This window comes from Ornithorhynchus anatinus, chromosome 4 (assembly GCF_004115215.2).
Source record: "Ornithorhynchus anatinus isolate Pmale09 chromosome 4, mOrnAna1.pri.v4, whole genome shotgun sequence".
NCBI lineage: Eukaryota > Metazoa > Chordata > Mammalia > Monotremata > Ornithorhynchidae > Ornithorhynchus > Ornithorhynchus anatinus.
The window spans coordinates 54927123-54949452 of NC_041731.1; the positions used below are offsets into that span (position 1 = coordinate 54927123).

General features: G+C 46.1%; 1 protein-coding gene across 1 annotated transcript; it reads left to right on the forward strand.

The window, feature by feature from the left end:
- The first annotated feature begins 605 nt into the window (after window positions 1-605).
- Window positions 606-20662, forward strand: OTUD6B (OTU deubiquitinase 6B). The gene is made up of 7 exons (XM_029063662.1): window positions 606-726; window positions 5804-5958; window positions 8538-8618; window positions 10855-11167; window positions 13560-13621; window positions 15041-15147; window positions 18750-20662. The coding sequence occupies exons 1-7, from the start codon at window positions 612-614 to the stop codon at window positions 18835-18837; spliced, it is 921 nt and encodes a 306-aa protein (XP_028919495.1). The 5' UTR covers window positions 606-611; the 3' UTR covers window positions 18838-20662.
- Window positions 20663-22330: the final 1668 nt, after the last annotated feature.

The window sequence follows — 22330 nt, forward strand, 5'->3', positions numbered from 1 at the left end:
GGGGCGTGGTCAGGCAGAGGCGCCGCTAGGCCAGTCCCGTCTACGATAGGAAGGAGGCGGGGCTATGCGGATCCAGGGGACAAGGGGCGTGGCTAAAGGGGAACGGACCAATCATCGCGAGGGGGCGTGGTCAGACAGCGGCGGCGCTGGGTCAGTCCCGCCTACGATGAGAAGGGGCGTGGCTATGCGGATCAAACGAACAAAGGGGCGTGGCTACAGGGGAGCGGACCAATCGCCGGGAGGGGACGTGGCCAGGCAGTGGCGCCGCTAGGCCGGTCCCGTCTACGATGGTAAGGGGGCGTGGCTATGTAGAACCAGGGGACAAGGGGGCGTGGCTACAGGGGAGCGGACCAATCGCCGAGCGGGGGCGTGGCCAGGCAGCGGCGGCGCTGGCTCAGTCCCGCCTACGAGGGGAAGAAGGCGTGACCATGCTGATCTAGGGAACGAGGGGGCGGGGCTATAGAGGAGCGGTCCAATCGCCGGGAGGGGGCGTGGCCAGGCAGGGGCGCCGCCAGGCGGGTCCCTTTACGGTGGGAAGGGGGCGTGGCCGCGCGCGCAGCCGGTGACGTAAGCGCGTAAGCGGCCGGGGGGGGGGGAGGAGCAGCCGGCGCATGCGCCGTCCGGGCATCATGGAGGCGGCCATGGCGGCCGACGGGGAGGGAGAGGCGGAGGCGGAGGACCAGCGGCTGGCGCGGAGGCATCGCAAGGAGAAGAAGGAGCTCCAGGGTGAGGGGGCTTCCCTCTCCCCTTCCCTCTCCTCCGCCGTTCCCGAGCCGTCCCGGGCGCTTATTCTGTGTGCCGAGCGCTGTGCTAAGCGCTGCGGGGGGACAGAAGGAGATGAGGTGGTCCCACCTGGGGCGCCCAGGCCGCAGCCCCATTTTGCAGAGGTGGAAACTGAGGCGCAGACTGGGGCTCCCAGGCCGCAGCCCCATTTTGCAGAGGTGGAAACTGAGGCGCAGACTGGGGCGCCCAGGCCGCAGCCCCATTTTGCAGAGGTGGAAACTGAGGCGCAGAGACGTTAAGAATGATAATCTTGGTATTTGTTAAGCGCTGACTATGTGCTAAGCGCGGCGGGGGGACAGAAGGGGATGAGGTGGTCCCACCTGGGGCTCCCAGGCTCCAGCCCCATTTTGCAGAGGAGGAAACTGAGGCGCAGAGACATTATTAATAATAATAATAATGTTGGTATTTGTTAAGCGCTTACTATGTGCCAAGCACTGAGGGGGGATAGAAGGTGATCAGGTTGTCCCACGTGGGACTCACCGTCCTAGTCCCCATTTTACCGATGAGGAAACTGAGGCCCAGAAACGTTGACAATAATAATAATAATGTTGGTATTAAGCGCTTACTATTTGCCAAGCACTGAGGGGGCATAGAAGGTCATAATAATGTTGGTATTTGTTAAGCGCTTACTAGGTGCCGAGCACTGTTCTAAGCGCTGGGGTAGACACAGGGGAATCAGGTTGTCCCATGTGGGGCTCACAGTCTTCATCCCCATTTGACAGATGAGGGAACTGAGGCACAGAGAAGTGAAGCGACTCGCCCAGAGTCACACAGCTGATTAGTGGCCGAGCGGGGATTCGAACCCATGACCTCTGACTCCGAAGCCCGTGCTCTTTCCACTGAGCCACGCTGCTTCTCTAGGTCATCAGGTGTGGCCCACGTGGGGCTCACAGTCTTCGTCCCCGTTTTATTTCTTTGTGATGGCGTCTGTTCATTCATTCATTCAATAGTACTTATTGAGCGCTTACTAGGTGCAGAGCACTGGACTAAGCGCTTGGAACGAACAAGTCGGCAACAGATAGAGACGGTCCCCGCCGTTCGACGGGCTTACGGTCCAATCGGGGGAGACGGACAGACGAGAACAAAGAAGAATATATTAAGTGCTGTGGGGTGGGGAGAGATGGGGAAGGGCAAAGGGAGTGTGTTGAGGTTGAGCCTTTACTATGTGCTAAGCGTTAGGGGGGATAGAAGGTGATGAGGTGGCCCCACGTGAGGCTCACAGGCTTCACCCCCATTTTACTCTATTTGTGATGGTATTTAATCGCCTCCTCTGTGCCAAGCCCTGATAATAATGTTGGTATTTGTTAAGCGCTTACTATGGGCCGAGCACTGTTCTAAGCGCTGGGGTAGACACAGGGCAATCGGGTTGTCCCACGTGGGGCTCACAGTCTTAATCCCTATTTTACAGATGAGGGAACTGAGGCCCAGAGAAGTGAAGCGACTTGCCCACAGTCCCACAGCTGACAAGGGGCAGAGCCGGGATTCGAACTCACGAGCCCTGACTCCAAAGCCCGGGCTCTTTCCACTGAGCCACGCTGCTTCCTAAGCGCTGGGGGTGTGGGGGGGAGATACAAGGTTACAAGGTGATCAGTTTGTCCCCAGTCTTCATCCCCATTTTACTTTATTTATTTATGGTGGTTTTCTCTGTGCCAAGCTCTGTTCTGAGCGCTGCGGGGGGACAGAAGGTGATGAGGTTGTCCCACGGGGGGCTCACGGTCTTCGTCCCCATTTTACAGATGAGGGAACTGAGACCCAGAGACGTTAGTAATAATAATAATAATAATGTTGGTATTTGTTAAGCGCTTACTGTGTGCCTAGCGCTGTGCGCTGGAGGGGGGCATGGAAGGCGATCAGGTTGCCCCACGTGGGGCTCACAGTCCTAGTCCCCGTTTTACAGATGAGGAAACTGAGGCACAGAGACGTTAATAATGTTGGTATTTAAGTGCTTACTAATAATAATGTTGGTATTTGTTAAGCGCTTACTAGGTGCGGAGCACTCTTCTAAGCGCTAGGGTAGATACACGGTCATCAGGTTGTCCCACGGGAGGCTCACATTTAATCCCCATTTTCCAGATGAGGTCACTGAGGCACCGAGAAGTGAAGTGACTTGCCCACAGTCACACAGCTGCCAAGTGGCAGAGGCGGGGTTCGAACCCGTGACCTCTGACTCCCAAGCCCCGGGCTCTTTCCACGGAGCCACGCTGCTTCTCTTAGTAAGTGCTTAACAAATGCCCTTATTGTTGGTAATTATTATTCATTGGCTTTTGAGTAAGAAGAGGGAGGGTATTCCAGACCTCGGGCAGGATAGGGTCGGGAGGTCGACGATCAGATGGACGAGGTGGAAGTACAGTGAGTAGGTGGGCACCAAAGTCAACGGTGAAGGGTTTTTGTTCGATGCGGAGGTGGATGGGCAACCACTGGAGGTTCTTGAGTGGAGAAATAATAATAATAATAATAATAATGTTGGTATTTGTTAAGCGCTTATTTTGTGCAGAGCACCGTTCTAAGCGCTGGGGGAGATACAGGGTCATCAGGTGGTCCCACGTGAGGCTCACAGTTAATCCCCATTTTATAGGTGAGGGAACTGAGGCCCAGGGGAGTGAAGCGACTTGCCCACAGTCACCCGGCTGACAAGTGGCAGGGCCGGCATTCGAACCCATGACCTCCGACTCCCAAGCCCGGGCTCTTTCCACTGAGCCACGCCGCTTCTCTAGGGACTGACCATTTTTCTAGAGAAATGAGGCGGCAGCGGAGCGAAGTAGGGGCTGGAGTGGGGAGAAGACGGGAGGCCGGGAGGTTCAGCAAGGAGGTGGATGCAGTCATTAAGGTGGGTTTTATATTTATGCGTGCTTGGATTAATGTGGGAGTTTGAATGGAGAGGAAAGGGCGGATTTTAGCCAGGTCGTGAAGGTCGAACCGACGGGATGTAATGACCTGTTGAGTGTGTGAGGCGATTGAGAGATGAAGCAAGGATAAGGCCAAGGTGATGGGACGGGGTGGTGGAGGTGTCGTCTACAGTGATGGGAAAATCAGGGAGGGTGGAGTTTGGGTGGGAAGATAAGGAGCCCTGTTTAAGGTGTGTTATGTTTGAAGTGTCGGAACATCCCACCGAGTACAGACGTTTTGAAAGCAGGAGGATGTGTGAGGCTGCAGAGGGAGAGAGATGAGGCCTGGAGATGTAATAATAATAACGTTGGTATTTGTTAAGCGCTTACGTTGTGCGGGGCACTGTTCTAAGCGCTGGGGGAGAGACCGGGTGATCAGGTTGTCCCACGTGAGGCTCACAGTCTTCATCCTCATTTTACAGAGGAGGGAACTGAGGCCCAGAGAAGTGAAATGACTCGCCCACAGTCACACAGCTGACAAAATCATCCTCATTTTACAGAGGAGGGAACTGAGGCCCAGAGAAGTGAAGTGACTCCCCCACAGTCACACGGCTGACAAGTGGCGGAGCCGGGATTCGAACCCATGACCTCCGACTCCCAAGCCCGGGCTCTTTCCACCGAGCCACCCTGAGATGTAGATTCGGGAATCATCCGTATAGAGGATGTAGTTGAGGCCGTGAGAGCAGATGGGTTCTCTCAGAGAGCGGGTGTAGATGGGGGACGCAGAAGGGAAATTTGAGGATCTCCCAGAGGAGGAGCCCGTGGAAGAGACCGAGAATTAGTGGCCAGAGAGAGGGGAGAGAAGGTAGGAGGAGAACCGGGAGAAGGCAGCATCGGCGGAGCCAAGGTTGAATAATGTTTCCGGGAGGACTTGGGTGGCTGACAGGGTCGAAGGCAGCTGAGAGGTCAAGGAGGATTAGGGTGGAGTAGAGGCCGTTAGATTTGGCGCGAAGATCGTTCGTGACCTTGGAGGGGATGGTCTTTGCGGAGCGAAGGGGACGGAAGCCAGACCGGAGAGGGTCGAGGAGAGGAGTTTGAGCCAGCGGGCGTAGACAACTCGCTCGGGATTTGGTGAGGAATGGTAGGAAGGAGACGGGGTGATAACTGGAGGGAGCTGGGGGCCGAGGGAGAGGTGTTTTTAGGATTGGGAGGGAGGGGGAGATGAGTATGCTTGACAGTGGTGAGGAAGAAGCCACTGAAGAGCGAGCAGTTGAAAATGGCAGTCAGGGAAGGTAGAAGGAAGGAGACAGTTCCTCCCGGGGTCAGAGGTGCAGGTGGAGGTGGTGGATTTCGAGAGAAGGCGAGAGATGTCCAGATACCGCTGGGAAGGATGGGGGAGTTGAAAAGGGGGCAGGAGGAGGGAGGGACTGGAGAGGATCGGGGGGAGATTTTAGGGGGGGTCACACCTAATGCGCTAGGCGATCGGGTCATTAGTGGCAAGAGATGCATTCGACAGTTTGAGCAGGGAAGCCGTGTGGCTCAGTGGAGAGAGGCCAGGCTTGGGAGCCAACGGTCATGGGTTCGAATGCCGCCTCTGCCACTTCTCAGCCGTGTGACTGGGGGCAAGTCACTTCACTTCTCTGGGCCTCAGTTCCCTCATCTGTAAAATGGGGATTAACTGTGAGCCTCACGCTTAGAACAGTGCTCTGCACATAGTAAGCGCTTAAATACCAACATAATTATTATCTCTGGAAAAACTGGCAAGGGTATTGGGCAATGGGGGCCAATAAAGATTCCCCCCCCCTTGCCCTCTCCTCCCCCGCTCTGCCTTTCCTCCCTGTCGTTGTCACCTTCCTCCACATCTGGCAGTCTCTCCAGGTCCCCCTATTTCACCACCGCCAGGCAGGAAGAATCATAATAATGTCGGTATTTGTTAAGCGCTTACTATGTGCCGAGCACTGTTCTAAGCGCCGGGGTAAATACAGGGTATTTAGGTTGTCCCACGTGAGGCTCAGTCTTAATCCCCATTTTACAGATGAGGTAACTGAGGCACCGAGGAATCTATTATCTGTCTCCCAAATGCCCTTTCTCTCTCCCCACCTCCTCCCTTCTAGCTTCTTTCCCCTTTCCTTCCTTCCCCTCTCCCCTTCCCTGTCCAGGGCCTAATTAATTCCCCCGATGCTGTCCGCCCCCAGCCAAAATCCAGGGAATGAAGAACGCGGTCCCCAAGAATGACAAAAAGCGTAGGAAACAGCTCGTCGATGATGTCGCCAAGCTAGAAGCCGAGATGGAGCTGAAGCATAGGGCAGAGTTGGAGCAGCTGAAACAGATGTCACATGAAAAAACCAAGGTGTGTGAGTGAACCTTCCTGATTTTGAGGAAATTGGCATTGTTATCGGGATTGGAATGAATTATATCCCAGTGCTCTGTTTATAAATGCTGTCCGGTTGGCCTGCTAATAATGGTATCAAGTCCTTCACCGTGCTAAGCACTGGGTACAGAAACAAGATAATCAGAGCAGACACCGCTTGTTAGCCCACTCAGCCTCCTAGTTTGAGAGGGCGAATCAATAATTTCCCCCACATATTTAGGATGTGGAAAATGAGGCATAGAGATGTTAAGAAAGTTGCTCAAGCTCACAGAGCAGTCAAGAACTAGAAACCCAGATCTCTTTCCCAATCCCACACCTTCTCCACTTGGCCATGCTGCCCTCACGAGCCTTTTGCATTGTGTCTACCAAGTCTCTTATATTGTTCTCCCCCAAGTGCTTAGTAGAGTGCTCTGCACATTATAAGCACTCAATAAATACGATAGATTGGTCAATTACATGTTTCGTTTTCACCCATAACATTTAGGCACACTTGTCCTACAGTGCATAACCAGTGTGGACGTGGGACCTTAACGTGGCTTTGGGTTCACTTTCTTACCATGGGGTTTTGTGAGAACGGCTTCCCCCTACCCCCCTTTTTTTAAAATTGGAAGTATCCTGTGCTTAAATGACCTCTATCCATACCGTAAGGATTTTAAATCATCCGTCTTTCAAAAGCATTTCTAAAATTCCATCCTTCATGTTGTCGATAACTTACACTTGTTCTCTGATTGTGGGGTTACTGTGGTTTCTTTAGAGAAAATTAAAAATTCTCCTAGTAATTGAGGAATAATCGTAGTTAACCATTAGGGCATTTAAGTGCTTACTCACGTTCCCAGCGGGCCTGGGGGTTGGAGGACTGAGTTCTAATCCTGCCTTCACCTCTTGCCTGCTGGGTGACTTTGGGGAAGTCATTTAACTTCTCTGTGCTCCACTTTCCTCATCTGAAAACTGGGGTTTAATAACTGTTCCCTTTTATTTAGATTCTGAGCTCCATGTGGGACAGGGACTGTGTCTGACCTGATTATCTTGTTTCTACCCCAGTGCTCAGTACGATGGCCAGCATATAGTAAACACTTAAATACCATTATTTTTAGTAAAGTCTTGTTCTAGGGCAACTCCTGTGGTGCTCTTCTTCTTCCCAGCTTCCCTGTTTTATGCTTCCTCCTTATTGGTTATAGGGGTCCTAAGAAGGCTTGGAAAAAAAATGTTCTGTGGGTGTACTAGAGGCTCGTAAAAACAGTTTTCATGGGCTAAATGGCAGCTGTGTTTTTGGGGATCTGCCCCATAATCCGTACATTTTACAATCCTGAAATCATCATATTATTATTACCACGTATCTTTCAGCTATGAAAGGAAAAATACCCACCATTAAATACTTATTTTTACTTAGTTTTTCCCCTCTGTTTGCAAAGAATGAACAGGTGTTGGGGGTGTGTGGGCGGGATGTTTTAGGGGTGAGGAGGGAATAAGGGGAAATGGGGTACTACATTCAGTAGGATTTATCGAACTCTACGTGCAGAGCCCTGTACTCTATCATAACCATTCGGTCTTACTGGGCTTTGCCGACTGCCTCCCTGGTCACCCCAACCAAAGTAACTGTTCCACGGATCCTTGCCGGGCTGACGGTGGTTGTCTTTGTCCTCAGCGTGCAGGGGCGTGGAACCTGACGAAGGGGTGACATGATAGCTCCCGTCTTCTAGCTGCATCGGGCAGTAGTGCTGATCCTTCCTCCTAAGCCCAGCTCCCGGTCACTCCATAGGAAGCAGAACATGAGAAATGCCCTTGCTGCGTCAGGCCACTGGTCTCCAATTCATTATTGTGTTTGACAGGGGCCAGCGGCTTACTTGGATGAACCTTGGCATAGGTAAATTGAGCATTAGGTTTCATTTAACGTCACGGACTTTCCCACTGTTCCATGGGTTGTTCATCCGTTGATCTAAATCTGTCTTGAAGCTGCTCATTTTTCTTTCGCCTAACTTGTGGTTAAAACAAAAAAATCTCCATCGCTTGTGTGAGGAAATGTTTCTCTTTTGTTTGTTTTGTGTCTATCCATCTTAGACTTCTCAATGAATAGCCTTTCTTCCCCAGGACAATTACGTGTACCTTCTGTGCACACCCTTCATAATTGGCTAGACTTCAGTTGTTTCTTCCTCGGCAACAACTTTCTTACCTTCTTTTCTTGCTTCTTTCCTTCCCCAGGTGCAGCAATCAGCACTACGCACAGTGTTTCAGGTGGAGGCTTACCTGGTCTTTTAACTGTGGCCAAACTCGGCCTTTGGTTTTATATTCTGCTTCTCTTCTGAAAATGCCCAGCATCATCAATGCATTAATGACTCAGATATTTTTTCCCCCTCACATATTTTTTGGTGGTCTTTTAAAGTTGTATCCCCACTAAATTCTGTTTTTCAACACCTTTAGTCCTCATACCTGGACTTCCCCCTTGCTTCCAGATAGGGAAGGATTGACCTCACTGCTTTATAAATCAGTCAGCACTCCTAAAACTGCACCTTTTGTGTTGGTGACTTTCCTTATTTAATGCTGTCTTTGTTTTCCGTTAGGTAGATACTGCTGTAGTCAACATCGCAAGTTTGGAGCTTGAGAATCAGCAGCCCCGGATATCTAAAGCACAGAAGAGGCGGGTATGAAATCAATCGACCAATCGATGCTATTTACTGAACGCCGTGTGCCGAGCACTGAACGAGTTGCGTGGGAGAGTATAGTACAGTAGAGTTGGAAAGCATCTGAAATGAAGCAGCGGGACTCAGTGGAAAGACCACGGGCTTGGGAGTCAGAGGTCACGGGTTCGAATGCCGGCTCCGCCACTTGTCAGCTCTGTAACTCTGGGCAAGTCACTTCTCTGTGCCTCAGTTACCTCATCTGTAAAAGGGGATTGACTGTGAGCCTCATGTGGGACAACCTGATTACCCTGTATCTACCCCAACGCTTAGAACAGTGCTCTGCATATAGCGCTTAACAAATATCAACATTATTATTATTATTATGAACAGTGCTCTGCACATAGTAAGCGCCTAACAAATACCAACATTATTATTATCATTATGTATGTTCTTCTTTTAATAATGCAGGCTCTGGCCTCTTTGGTCCCAAACATGCTTTTATTGCAGGTTCCCATTTAGGGAAGATGCCTGTGTTTTTTGAAATGTGTTCCTATTTAGAGCACAGCCGATTACCACTTTGTTCACACTGAGGCCAATCTTGCAAAGATTAAGAAGAACAAAACACTAGTGTTCTTAGAACACTAAGAACAAAAATGCCCGTAATTAACCATTTACATTAAAAAGAGTGTTTTGAAAGAGGTTGAAATCTGGAGAGAGTTAAGATTAAAATGAGGAAAACAGAAAAATACCTTTTAATAGTAATACTTGTGGTATTTGTTAAGCGCTTACTATGTGCCATACACTATAGTAAGCTCTGGGGAGGATACAAACGAATCAGGTCGGACACAGTCCCTATCCCACATGGGGCTCACAGTCTTCATCCCCGTTTTACAGATGAGGTAGCTGAGGCACAGAGAAGTGAATTAACTTGCCCAAGGCCATACAGCGGGCAAGTGGCAGAGTCTGGATTAGAACCCATGACCTTCTGACTTCCAGGCCCGTGCTCCATTTACTGTGCCATGCTGCTTCCTCCCACTCTGGGAGGAAAAAAAGTGTCTTGATCCAAGGAATGAGGAAGTCAGTCTGACCTCCATCGTCCCTTTTTCACTGCTCACGTAGAGACGGAGACCCTTTGCCCACCTTCTCCCTTGTCGTTTCCTGTCCTCCCCGCCCGAGAGCTGTGCGGGTTCGGTGAGCGTGTCCCCCAGCTTGAGTTAGCCCTGGAAGCCACCACTGAGAAGTTCAGTTCTCTCCATCAGCTGCCTTATTTTTGAGTGAGGAGAGAAATCCTCTCTAGACTCTTTGTAAATCACGTTTGTTGACTCTGTTTATTCTGCCTAACGGAGCAACTGAACGGTAAAATTTTAACACAGTAAACTTTCTGCCCAGATGATAGTTTGGCAGGAGTAGTTGGTTTAACCATCCTGGTATTGGTGTGTGGTACTTAGGTCAGAAAGAAACCAAGAAAAGTATTTGTTTAATTCTGATCACACCTGGGTGCTCTCCAATGCCTTCAAGGTCCTGTTTTTAGGGCTGATGAGATTTTTTTTTAAAAAATGTCTCTGCAAGATTAGGGAAAATAGTAATTGCAGCCTATTTCAGTGGTATATTTTGAGGGAGGCAAGGTCATTGCAGCGTGATTCAGTGGAAAGAACGTGGGCTTGGGAGTCAGAGGTCGTGGGTTCTAATCCAACCTCCGCCACTTGTCTGCTGTGGGATCTTGGGCAAGTCACATGACATCTCTGTGTCTGTTACCTCATCTGTAAAATGGGGATGAAGACTCTGAGCCCCCTGTGGGGCAACCTGATTACCTTGCATCTCCCCCAGCGCTTAGAACGGTGCTTGGCACATAATAAGCGCTTAACAAATGCCAACATTATTATCGAAATGCTTTTCTCAACTTAAGGGATGGGTTATATATTAGTCAAGGTGCTTAATACTAAGCATAAAGTCTTCACAGGGTGACTTGGATAAATGAAATGCAGAGAACACCGAAAATCCCTTTAGAGCCAATAATTTTAACTTCCTCCATCCAATTTTTCACCACAGCTGCTAGGGAATTACTACATTTTCTGTCTTTGAGTTTGTCCTTTGCCCACTTTTAGTCATTTTTTTAACTTTAAAAATAAAAAGACAACAAGAGATAGGGGAGAAGCAAAGAGCCTCCTTAGTCACCTTGAATGTGTTATCTGGATTCCAGTTTTTAGAAAGGCCCGATTGAACAAATTTTAACTTTTTTTCTTTTCTTTTTTTTTAGGAGAAGAAAGCCGCTTTGGAGAAGGAGAGGGAAGAAAGGATAGCAGAAGCTGAAATTGAAAACTTATCAGGAGCCCGCCATCTAGAAAGTCAAAAGCTTGCTGTCACCTTGGCAGCTAGACATTTAGAAATTAAACAGATTCCATCAGATGGTCACTGTATGTACCGAGCCATCGAAGATCAGCTAAAGGAACAGGAATGCTCTCTCTCGGTAGCCACCTTACGAAGCCAGACTGCTCAGTACATGCAGAAACATATTGATGACTTTCTGCCATTTTTAACGAACTCTAACACCGGAGAAATGTATACCCAAGGTAGATATGTGCTTGCGTTTGGTTCAGAGAACATCCTCTATCACTCCATTTCAGACTAGTCTTCTATCTGAATGGAGATGCTCTCGAACCTTCCTCTACTCTCCTTCCTCTCTCTGATCCCATCTCATCGAGAAGAGAAGCAGCGTGGCGCAGTGGAAAGAGCACGGGCTTTGGAGTCAGGGCTCATGAGTTCGAATCCCAGCTCTGCCATTTGTCAGCTGTATGACTGTGGGCACGTCACTTAACTTCTCTGTGCCTCAGTTCCCTCATCTGTAAAATGGGGATTAAGACTGTGAGCCCCACGTGGGACAACCTGATTCCCCTGTGTCTACCCTAGCGCTTAGAACAGTGCTCTGTACATAGTAAGCGCTTAACAAATACCAACATTATTATTATTATTATTATGTGTTCAGTCGTTGTGGAGCTAATAACACTAATAATAAGAGATAATTGTTAAGCATTTACTATGTGCCAAGCACTATACTGAGCACGAGAGTAGATACAAGATCATCAGGTCCCATGTAGGATTCGCGTTGTAAGTTGTCTCTCTCTATTGTACTTTCCAAGCGCTTAATACAGTGCTCTGCACACAGTAAGCGCTCAATAAATGCAATTGAATGAATGAAGTAGGAGGGAGAAGAGGCAATGAATCCCCATTTTGCAGATGAGGTAACTGAGGTCCAGAGCACCTCGGTGACCTGCCCAAGGTCACACAGCGGACAAGTGACAGAGTCAGAATTAGAACCCGGGTTCCCTACCTCCCAGGCCCATGCTCTTTTCATTAGGCCATGCTGATTTCCGAATGATCAACCAAAGGTAATGAGTATTTGATAGGGGGCTAACTTATGGCTAGGTCCCACGAGTTAGACGACATGGATCTATGCAAGAGGATCTAACAGTGTAAGAACACGTAGTGAAGGTGAGATAACTCGAGTGCAGGAAGGAGATGGAGGGGAATGATCTGGGGTTAAGGATTAGTAAGAGGAGAAGCAGCATGAGACGGTGGGCAGAGCACGGACTTGGGAGTCTAGAGGACCTTGGGTTCCAATTCCGGCTCTGCCGGTTGCTTGCTACGTGACCTTGGGCAAATGATTTAACGTTCCTGTGCCTCAGTTGCCTCATCTGCAAAATGGGGATTAAATCCTCCTTCCTCCAATTTAGACGGTGAGCCCCATGTGGGACAGGGACTGTGTCCAACCTGATAAACTTGTATCTACCCTAGTGCGTAGATGAATGCTCGACACGTAGTAAGCACTTAACAAATGCCATTTAAAAAAGAGTGGGCAGTTTGTATTCCAAAATTACTTGCAGCCAGTTAGAGAGCGTGTTCAGTAGAGTAGTGATTGCGAGATGGCAGGAGTAGTGGTTAGCATAATGAAGTATAATACAATTCGTTAAGCAGTTATGTGCCCTCTCAGTTTGTGATAATGAAGTCCAGGATGTGACTTTGCTAATGGGTTAGCTACATTGGATGGATCTAGAGGAAGGATGGGAGAATAGATTGGACAGTTGATTAGGCTGTGAAGTTGAAGTCAGAGGTATTTTTGTGGTATCTTCAACTTGGATGACCAGAGGTTCTAATAATGAGGACAGGAAACTGGGAGAAAAAGAAAAAAGGTGATCGACATCAAACTGAATCCAGAATGTGAAGGTGTGTCCTCTTATTAGTCACCTCAACTCAGAGCTGTAACGAGTGGAATAGAGAAATAGCACACACTTGAAGTAAAGAGGCTCAAAAGAGCATTAGGGAGTGAGGGTCAGCTGGCCTTATCCTGGTAGGAGTTTGGAGAATATAAATCTTTCTTGGGAGAGGGATCGGTGCCGATCGGAAGAGAAAAGTCAGTTTAGGAAACCTGCAATGGCACCTAAATCCCATAGCAGTGAAATGGAGTAGAGGAACGGAGAGGCTGTGGGGTGAGGGTAGGGATGCCGGGTTTGGATTTGGGAACCTCTGATTTTGTGGGAAGGGACAAGCTGTTTTGGACCTGAGTGTGAATGCTATGGACTAAGAAGGTAATTAAGTTTGTCATGGTGGGAGGAAGATCTGTTATGGGCCCCAGTTCATGGGGTCCGTTCTGGGGAGTAGAGCCTGGGAATTAATTTGGAGTGGGGTACGGAGCTCTGAGGGTTGCTCAAGATGAAGAATCTAGGTTGGAAACGGTTGAAGTTCTTGAAACTTTGATTACCCTGGACACCTTGGGGAGTCTCATAATAAATCAGTGACTAACCTCGGGTAGGTTCTTGAGAGGACACAACTAGTCCTAGAGGATGGAGTCCCTAGGGGCAGACCAGGACAAGGTTAGGCAGCTATCACAGGGATTAGGGGAATCGTATCGTGGCATCTTTGTAAAAGTGATCAAGTGTTCTGTTCTGAAGTATTTTCTTTCTGCAGAGGAATTTGAAAAATACTGTGCCGATATTGTAAACACAGCTGCGTGGGGAGGTCAGCTGGAGGTAAGTTTAGGATTGTTCCCAGCAGTTAGCTATTATGGGGCTATTAAATGATTTTTTAAATTCCCTCAGTTGTTTGCAGGTATGCTTTCCAAATGTCTCAGCCTGACTTTACAGATTCACTTTTCATCAAAGTGGCATGGTGTGAGGTTGAAGCATCCAAACTGAGAATGGGGTGACGTTATTAAATCTCTGACTGGATACCTTGGGGAGACTAATGAAGAGTCAGGGACTAGTCTCTGTTGTGGCCAGATTAGCACGAGGTCCATCGCCTTTTCTCTAGCTATGATGCTTATCTAGCTAAGGTGCTGAGAACAGGTGGATTGAGCTCGTGTGGGCAGGGAATATATCTGTTTATTGGTGTACTCTCCTAAATGCGTAGTGTGGTGCTCTGCATACAGTAAGAGCCCAGTAAATAAGATTGAATGAATAAATAAATGAACTGGTATCCACCCTATTGGCGTGGTCTGCTGGAAAACTGAAACTCATAACAATAACCAACACAATTCTCAAAAGTGGACTGAGGTCTTAATCGCAGTGTTAACTTCAGGCATCTTGGGAAGGCGTAACTGGGGCGAATGGTTTCGTTGGTGACTTAAATCCAGTTTTTTTCTCTCCGTGAAATATTTCAATTCCAAAGTGTCAACTCGTGTACTGGCGTAAACCGTGATCTCTGATGATGGCTAAGCCTAATGTCTGGTGAGCCACCAGAGGGAGCCGAGTCCATGAGTTTTGTAGGTTTTTGGGGTGTGGTTTTTTGGGTTTTTTAACCCAATTTTTTTTTCAGAGTGTTTTTGCATCCACCATTAGTTTGATTCATAGGCCTAACAAGATGCCTCGAGATGAGCAATAGCACTCAAATATTATTCAGTGGTTAGTTCTCAGGGCATTTGAAAAGTGATCTTGCAAAGAAAGAGGTTGGACGTTTCCGAGAACTAGAAGCAAGTTGTGGATTGTCTCAGTAAATTCTAGTTCTCAACTCGGGCTTTGGGGTACTTAACCGTCACCATCATCACTATCAGCAGCAAAATTCACGGCTTACCCGGTCTTAATGTTAGTCTGGTATTCCATTTCTCAGTTGCGATGATTTATCAACATTACTTATTGTTCACTTGTTGAGCTCTGACTTAGTTTTCTATTAAGTAATTTAGAAGAATGGGCTTATTCCTATGTGTGGTAGTAATTGATTGCATTTATTAAGCAGAGCGCTGTACCAAGCGCTTTGGAGAGTACAGTACAATAGAGTTGGTAGATTTGTTTCCTGCCCACAGTGAGTTTACAGTCTAAAGGAATAGGTTGCAACTCTTTTATCTGAAAAAAACAAAAAAAAAACCTGGGGTTTGGCATAAACATTGGACTTTGGAGTTGGGATACAGTTTCCCTTAATGCATTTTTTTCTCTTTTTCCCCATTTATATTAAAGCTAAGGGCTTTGTCGCACATCTTACGGACGCCAATTGAAGTGATACAAGCTGATTCTCCCCCTATCGTCGTTGGTGAAGAGTATTCAAGCAAACCTTTAACACTTGTGTAAGTAAATGTTTTTACCCTTATAATATCAATGTTGTATAACAAAAGAAGAGATTTAGGATGCTTTGAACTTGTGAACATTTTGGCTTCTTTTATTTGAAAAGTGGACATAGACCTAGCAGAAGGCATCATTAACAGTGCTTGCCAGAAATAAGTCTTGGAACCATGGGTCATTATTTCTAAGTGAGAGGGGAACTTTGCCTTGGAATTTTTTTTTATTTTTTTTTGGTTGGGTGTCAGAATGACCATCAAACAACTTTTTTTACCTGGCTGTAGAGTTGGGAGATGGCAATCACTTGGATGACTGCTTGATTAGAGTACCAATCACTGGCAACCCAGAGAGATATGAAGTGGGCTGTATCCATCTTATTCATCAACAATAAACAGACCCACGTGGCAAATTGAACTTTCCTGTCAGGAGGAATACACTTAGGCGCTAAATGCACATGGTGAAGCACCTCGCTTCCACCCATGAGCACTTCCCACTCGGGAGGAATTCAGTTGTGAGTTACACGCACGCGGTGAAGCGTGTAGCTTCCAACCCCATGAGTGTGCAGTGCAGACGTGATATAGACAGAGTGGGCATTCCTCCCACGCTCTGGGCAGGGGCGACACGCAGCCGGTAGCTGCAAGTCTCGATCCACTGCCCAGAACGTCAGAGGTGGCAGGTATTTATCACCTGTCCTTCCAGGCTTTTTGGGCTTCTGTATCCACTTGTCCAATCTCCATCTCCTTCCTCACCTTCTCCTCCTCCCCCCGCTCCTTCATACCTTATTTGGCTGGCACGGGGGCAAGGGACCCCTTTGGCCGACCTGGCCTGGGGTGCCTGGCAGCTTCATTCGCAGAGGCGATGTCCCACTCGTGATTCCGCGTTGCGCTTTGCTAGCTCGGGCAGTCACCAGATGTTTAGTAGATTAGACTAGATTAGACTGTGACAGAGTAGACAGATTAGACTGTGAGCCCGTCATTGGGCAGGGATTGTCTCTATCTGTTGCTAAATTATTCATTCCAAGTGTTTAGTACAGTGCTGTGCACATCGTAAGCGCTCAATAAATATTATTGAATGAATAAACACCAACCTGTACAATTTGGTCCTCTAACATTGACCTGCCCACTATCTCGGTCTCATCTTTCTCACCACTAACTTCTTGCCCATGTCCTCTCTCTGGCCTGGAGCTCCCTCTCTACTCATATGCAACAGATCATCACTCTGTTCAAATTCAAAGGCCTTCTAAAATCGTATCTCCTTTAAGAGGTCTTCCCACCTTTCCGTATTCACCGTCCCTTCTGGATCTGGGTCTGCACCCTTTAAGCACTTTGATTTTTACCCTACCCTGGTGGCTATTATGTGCATATTTATCTGTGAATTATTTTAATGTCTGTGTGTAATCTAAAACCTCCTTTTGGGCAGGGATTGTATCTACCTCTTGCATTGTACTCTCCCAAGTGCTTAATAAACACCCTTCATTAATTAGTGGATTAAAAACTGACTAAAAATGGGAATGAAGTATAGGAGTAAAAGAAGGGTTTTCCAGAGATCACTGCAGAGGCTGGTTTTATAGTCTTCGAAAGTGTGCAGTGAAATCTCCTTCATTCGTAGGTGACAGTAAACTCCTCTGATTATGAATTGACAGGCAGAAAGGGATAAACTACAAAAGAGCTCATAAAACTGAATGGATGAAGTTATTTATTTATGGTTATTTCTGTGTCTCCCTCTAGACTGTAAACTCGTTATGGGCGGGGCACAGTCTGCTAATTTTGTTGTAGTGTACTCTTCCAAATGCTTAGTTCAGTGCTTAGTACACTTAGTAAGCACTCAGTAAATACTGATTGACGGATTAAAAGTGGCAAAGCAACTTCAATGTGGTCAATGCAGTTATCCACATAGAGAAAAATCCAAATTGCAGCTACAAGGTAATGGACACTGATCTATTAGTCTCTACTCAAGAAAGAGATTTTTAAGTCGTCGATTGTCCCGGAAAAACATTGGTTCATTCGTTCAGTCACATTTATTGAGCGCTTACTGTGTGTAGAGCACTCTACTAAGTGCTTGGGAGAGTAAAATTCAACAATAAGAAGATGCATTCCCTGCCCACAGTGTATGGCAGCAGTCAAAATGGCCGCCCAACCGTTATCCTCTTCAGTCAATCAGCTGTATTTTTTGAGTGCTTACAGTGTGCAGAGCACTGTACTAAGGACTTGGGAGAATACAGAATAAAGGTTGGAGGTCTCTGTGGGGAAACAGAACAGATTTGCAGGGGTGGAGTGTGGGGGTAGAGAGTTGGTAGACATGGTCCTTGTCCTCACGGAGCTTACAGTCTACAGACAGATGTTAAAATAAATTACCTATAAGTGAAATGGCAGAGTATAAGATTATGTATATAAGTGCTGAAAGGCTGAGGATGGGGTGAATATGAAGTGATTAAAGGGTACAGATTCAAATGCGTTGATGATGCAGAAAGGAGAGTAAGGGAAAAGAGGGAAGGGAGTTAGGGAAGCCTTCTTGGAGGAGATGTGATTTTAATAAGGTTATGAAGTTGGGAAGAGTGGTGATCTGTCGTATATGAAGTGGGAGGGAAGATGGGCAAGGGTTCGACAGCAAGATGGATGAGATCAAGGCACAGCAAGTAAATTGGCAGTAGAGATTGGGTTGTAGTGGAAAATAAGTGAGGTAAGGTAGGAGGGTGGGGGGAGCTGATGGAGCGCCTTAAAGCCGATGGTTAGGAGTTTTGGTTTGAGGTAGAACTGAATGAGCAATCACTGGATGTCCTTGAGCATTGGGGAAATATGGATTGAGCATTTTTTCTAGATAAAATGATCAGGGCAGAGGAACAGAGTGGACTGGAGAGGCGAGAGACAGAGGAAGGGAGGTCAGCGTGGAGAGCCGCACAGTTGCCGAGGCAGATTGGAACAGGCAGAAGCTGGCATAGTAAACATAGCCACAAGCTCACCTCTATCAGAGGATGCCCAGGTTGTAGCATCTCGCCTGTACTTTCCCATCCAACCTTCATCCCCAGAGAGAAACCTAATTTCCTAACCATGTTAAAGCTGGGAATCCATTTTGGCTGGAACACTGTACCAGGGGCTTGGGAGTAAACAATCAGATTTTAAGTGTTAAGTGACCAGCGTATCCCTATTTTTTTTTAAAAATTGAAGCTACTTGGATATATATTTTTAAAGAGGTACAGGAAATTTCCTTCTGGAGATCGGATTTGGAAATTGCTTACAGAGACCTTTTTATGAATATTAATTTACCTAAAGACAAAGGCCGTTCTGCTCTGCTTCAGCATAGAGAAATATCACTTTCGCTTTTTCCAAAGAATGTCTTAGAAATCCAATTTCCTCCTGTACACAGATAAAACTACTACTTAACAGATCTGATGCATTAACTGTGCTGTAAACAAGCTGTTTCTTAGTGAAGTTAGCCTTTCATGGATATGTACTACTTTTGTAGGCTTTCTTCCAAAACATTCAATAGTACTTAATTGACTTGATCTTTTGAGTTGTTCAGAAGTGCCTGTTTAACTGAGTCGATTAGCATCCCATCTGCTGAATTGATTATCTTCCCCCAAAACATCTATTTTTTATTTATTTTTATTCAGGTATATGAGACACGCGTATGGTTTGGGTGAGCACTACAATTCTGTGAAACAACTAATGGACACAGCTACTGAAAATGGCAGCGTATGAATGCCACAGCTCCAGAATCTGATGCGGTTTGGAAGTGTGAGAATCGGCATCAAGTTGAACTGCAAAACATAACTACCTTGAATTCGTATTTTTGAAAAGCTCCTAAAGTATTTTGAACACACAGAAATAAACTCCAGTGACTTCTCGGTTTAGCGGTATTTTGAAAATCTATTTTAGGTGCATTAAGATCCTTGTGGTCAGGGAACTTATCTACCAACATTGTTTTGTACTCTCCCAAGTGCTTAGTGTGGTGTTCTGCACACAGTAAGCGCTCAATAAATAACGATCGATTGTTGGATGTGTGGATCGGGTTGATGACATCCTCTCAGTACGTAGGACCTTAAAACGTACTCCATCTGACGAATGCTGATTTGTTACAGTGCAGCAACAATTTCTGCATAATTTCTACTCTCAAGAAATTGACTCACCGACAGTTTATTCACTGCAATATGTCGATGGTATTAGGGAATTGTCTGAGGCTTTTAAATGAGATTGGATGCTGATGATCTGAAATCATTGCTGGAGTGAACTCATTTTTTTTCTTCAGAAAATTATTTTAATAGTCCCATATGGTAAACTAAGAGTAAAAACTTGGAAATTCTGGCTGTCAGATCGCACCAGCTTGGTACATGAAGAGAACAAGGCAAAGCCAAAGGCCTGGGGAGTTGAACATCGTCTGATTTATGCGCGACTCTTTCATTTTTGTATAATTGACTTTTTTTCAATCCTGGACCTTGATTTCCTATGTCTTTGATTTATTAGGTAATTTATTTCTCTTCTTTAAAGATTTAGACTGTGGGATGAGTATTGCAGTTTCTTCCCTAAGTTGACAACTACTGAATGGGAGCCAAAAGTTGCAGTTAGTCCGTGCCTAGAGTGTAAGGTGCCTCTTGCATTTTATGCACAAGAATGTATTCCTTGGAAAGGTAATGTTGGCCTTGGAAGGTATTCCTTGTAGTAGAATATTGTGATTATTTATTAAAATGTCTCCGATTCTGCTTTCTAATAGTGAGAAACCTGTGGGACTGAGAGTGTCATAGACACAGAGGCACCATTCAGGTTAGGAGGTCCAGTATTTGCCATTTAGGAGAAATCTATAAATTGATCGGAATTTCAGGTGTCAGTAATCTCTGTGTTGTCCTACCTCTCACAGAAACGTGACACTTGGGTTTATGTAATTGTTGCCGTTGAAAGATACAGAAGTGGAGATTCTAAAGTAAGTGAAATGTCTATTTCATAAGCAGTCTCTGTGACTTTTTCCATCTAAAAAGCAATTGTTGAGATTTTGTATGAACCTGATATTAAGGCATCTGCAAGGCAAAAATGATGCCGAAATCAAGGATATTGAGAATTTTTTATTAGGCATTTCACCTGTTTATCATTATAAAAAGTCTGGCTGTCTGGTATCCAATTTGCACAGAGAGTATTAAAAAAAAGAAAGCATGAGAACAAGATTTTTTGCTATGGGAGATTTTCTTTCCTAAAACTTCAACCCTAATCAAGCATTAATTACCATTGTTTTAAGTATTACCTAAATTGAAGCCCTAAATGATGACAGATGTTAATTTAAATGCAGTATATGCCAACTTGGTTAACTGTATGGCATAAAAACCTTTTGTAATTGAAGTTTCATAACATTTCTTTTGTCCTAACTCAGAGAAAGGAGGATGTCAGAGTTCTGGAATATGTCTTTATCCATCTATTTTGTCCACTTTATGATGTTTACAGTTTGTTAAAGCAATTGAATATGTTTATAGTGAGCAAAGCAGTTTTGCTCATATAAGTCTTGCCAAAAGTATAATAAAAGGTGAATGAATTACATCGACTTTTGTTTGGAAACTGCCATTTTAACTCTTGTAAGAATTTGTGCTAGAAAAGTTCATTTTGCACTAGTAATTTACTGAGCCTTTGTTTATGTCCTATGTACCACTAAAGAAAAAAAACGTCTTCAAGGCTGTTAGAATTTACAGATGCATCTGAAAGCACAAAATGATGCTCAGATAAAATCGATAATAACATCGAATGGCAAATAGCCACTTTAGCTAGGGACCAGGTGAGAATTTTTATGACTTTTTGGCCCAAGTCAGTTGGCTGAAAGTACATTAATTGTGCAATTTCTTTAAGAGCAGTGGGTGGGAGACAGTGAGGTAGAGGAGCAAGTCTGAGCAAATTCTTGTTTGCCCATCATTTAAGCTTATGTTTTTCAGCCTTCCCTCTTATTAATATGATGTAGCCAGACTGTGATCAGAGATAATTTTTATACTTTTAAAATTTGTGCTTACTACTTGCATATGCAGGTGGTGGTAATTTTCTTATTGCTCCTTCTGCCCCCAACTATTTCTTTCTGCTCTGAGTTTTCTTCCCATCATCTGTGTCTGGAAGGAATTCCTAAGGTTCCAGGATGAACAGGAATGGAGAAGTGTAGGAACTAAAGACTGACCTCCCCTTCCGGTTGCCAAAATGACAGTCATTTCAGTTGTATTGTCTTTTAACATCGCACCGCAGCATCCCAGGTGTTGTAAAGAATATATAAAAGACACTGGCCCCTGTTGTCCAGAAGTTTACAAAGACGATGAGACCAATTTAAAGCTAGGACTTATTCCTCTGTCACTGACAGCTGGGATGTGACTTTACTAGTCCTCTTGACAGATGCCTACGAGATTTCCCTGAAATGGGCAGTTTGGCTTAGTGGAAAGAGCACAGGATCCTGGGATAATAATGATGGTATTGGTTAAGCACTTACTATGTGCCAAGCACTGTTCTAAGAGCGGGGGTAGGTACAGGGTAATGAGATTATCCCAGGTGGGGCTCACAGTCTTAATCCCCATTTTACAGATGAGGTAACTGAGGTCCAGTGAAGTGACTTTGTCCAAAGTCAAGCAGGTGATAAGTGACGGAGCTGGGATTAGAACCCACGACCTCGGTCGCCCGTGCTCTTTCCACTAAGCCATGCTGCTTCTCGATCTAATCCCAGCTGTCGTTCGCCTGCTGTAGGACCTTGGGCAAGTTTGCATAACTTCTTTCTGCCTCAGTGTTCTCAGCTGTAAAATGGAGATTAAAAACATCTTCTCCCACCCCCTTAGACTGGGGTGCCCGTGGTACAGGGTCTGTCTGATCTATTATATCTGCCCCAGCGTTTAGCTCAATGTTTGGCACATAGTAATAATAATAATGTTGGTATTTGTTAAGCGCTTACTATGTGCCGAGCACTGTTCTAAGCGCTGGGGTAGACAAAGGGGAATCAGGTCGTCCCACGTGGGGCTCACAGTCTTAATCCCTATTTTACAGATCAGGTAACTGAGGCACCGAGAAGTTAAGTGACTTGCCCAAAGTCTCACAGCTGACAAGTGGCCGAGCCGGGATTCGAACCCATGACCTCTGACTCCAAAGCCCGTGCTCTTTCCACTTAGTACGAGTATTATTATTTGCATTTTACTCCTATGGGCTGGAATCCCCTTCAACGGAGGGATCATCTGCTAATTGAGATGTGGAT

Coding starts and splice junctions, on each gene's coding strand:
- OTUD6B (XM_029063662.1), top strand. CDS start 612: ATGCGCCGTCCGGGCATCATGGAGGCGGCCATGGCGGCCGACGGGGAG. Junction 11,168..13,559: donor CGGAGAAATGTATACCCAAG/GTAGATATGTGC, acceptor TTCTTTCTGCAG/AGGAATTTGAAAAATACTGT. Junction 15,148..18,749: donor AGCAAACCTTTAACACTTGT/GTAAGTAAATGT, acceptor ATTTTTATTCAG/GTATATGAGACACGCGTATG.